Genomic DNA, 1,365 nt, shown 5'->3' with positions numbered 1-1,365 from the left:
CCCACATCTGCTGAACGAGGCACCATTTCAGCGACTACAGAGCCACCAGTATGGACTGGATAGAGAACCTGAGGGGGGTTATCGTTCTGGTCCTGTATCACTATTTTTACAGTCACATTGCTACTGAGTGGAGGAGAGCCCCCGTCCTGAGCTTTGACGCAGAATTGGACATATTTAATCTGCTCGTAGTCAAAGGAGTGAACTGCATTGATGACTCCACTTTCAGCATTAACTGACACATATGAGGAGACTGGAACTCCATTAACAGAGGAGTCCTCCAGTATGTAAGAAATACGGGCATTCTGGTTCCAGTCAGCATCCGTGGCTTTTATTGTGAAAATCGAGACACCTGGTGTGTTATTTTCTACAACGTAGGTCTCATATGAGCTCATTTCAAAAACAGGAGGGTTATCATTAACATCAGAAATCTTTAAGGAGAGAGTAACGCTGCTTGAGAGGGAGGGGACTCCTTCATCAGCACAGGTCACAGTGATATTATACACAGAGTATTTCTCTCTGTCCAACTCGCTGTCCGTTATTAATCTATAGAAATCATTTTCTGATGATTTCAAAATAAACGGGATATCATCATTCAAAAAGCATTTTACAATTCCATTTGTCCCAGAGTCTTTATCCTCAATGCTTATCACTGTCACGACTGTATTTATTTTAACGTCCTCTGTAATAACATTGGACTTCGACATTATTTTTATTTCTGGAATGTTATCATTTCTGTCCTGTACATCGACAAGTAGTTTGCAGGAATCCCTAAGTCCACCTTCATCACTTGCAAGTAGATTGATTTCATAACTTCTTGAGACTTCAAAATCTGTATTTCCAATTAAAATAACTTCACCATTACCTTCGTTTACTTCAAATATATTTCTGACCTCATCGAAAGTGTTTGTAATTTTATATGTAATTTTACTGTTAAAACCTTCATCTGCATCTGACGCTTTGATAGAAGCCACAACCGTTCCTTTAGGTGAATTTTCAATAACAGTAGCTCTGTATGTCTGTTGCGTAAAAACTGGGGCATTATCATTAGCATCCAAAACTGTAATAACAATCAGCATCGTTCCTGACATCTGTGGTTCTCCTCCATCTGTAGCAGTTAACACCAGATTGATCTTTGGCTCTTTTTCCCTGTCTAAAGGCTTCTGTAACACCATCTCAATCTTATTATTTCCATCAGCATTATTGTGCAGTTTCAATACAAAATTATCTGTTGGCTTTAAACTATAGCTTTTTATGTCATTAACGCCAACATCGAGATCTAAAGCTCTTTCCAAGACAAATTTGGTTCCAATCATTGTTGATTCGCTAATCTTTAATTTCTTTTCATTTGTCTCACAAGATGGCGCA

The 1,365-nt window shown here is 38.6% G+C and overlaps 2 protein-coding genes across 2 annotated transcripts in view; both read right to left on the bottom strand.

Annotated features, from left to right (window-relative positions):
• Nucleotides 1-1,365, bottom strand: part of LOC107097624 (protocadherin gamma-C5-like) — a 108,924-nt gene that overhangs the window by 87,060 nt on the left and 20,499 nt on the right. The window lies entirely within an intron of this gene.
• LOC107097612 (protocadherin gamma-A2-like) overlaps nt 1-1,365 on the bottom strand; it is a 4,452-nt gene that overhangs the window by 1,610 nt on the left and 1,477 nt on the right. Inside the window, exon 2 of the mRNA XM_015394819.1 lies at nt 6-890. Coding sequence (XP_015250305.1) covers nt 6-890 — 885 coding nt within the window. The remainder of the gene's footprint in view (nt 1-5; nt 891-1,365) is intronic.

The sequence above is a fragment of the Cyprinodon variegatus genome, unplaced genomic scaffold (assembly GCF_000732505.1).
Source record: "Cyprinodon variegatus isolate N-32 unplaced genomic scaffold, C_variegatus-1.0 Scaffold711, whole genome shotgun sequence".
Lineage (NCBI taxonomy): Eukaryota > Metazoa > Chordata > Actinopteri > Cyprinodontiformes > Cyprinodontidae > Cyprinodon > Cyprinodon variegatus.
This window is presented reverse-complemented; position numbering and strand designations above follow the sequence as displayed.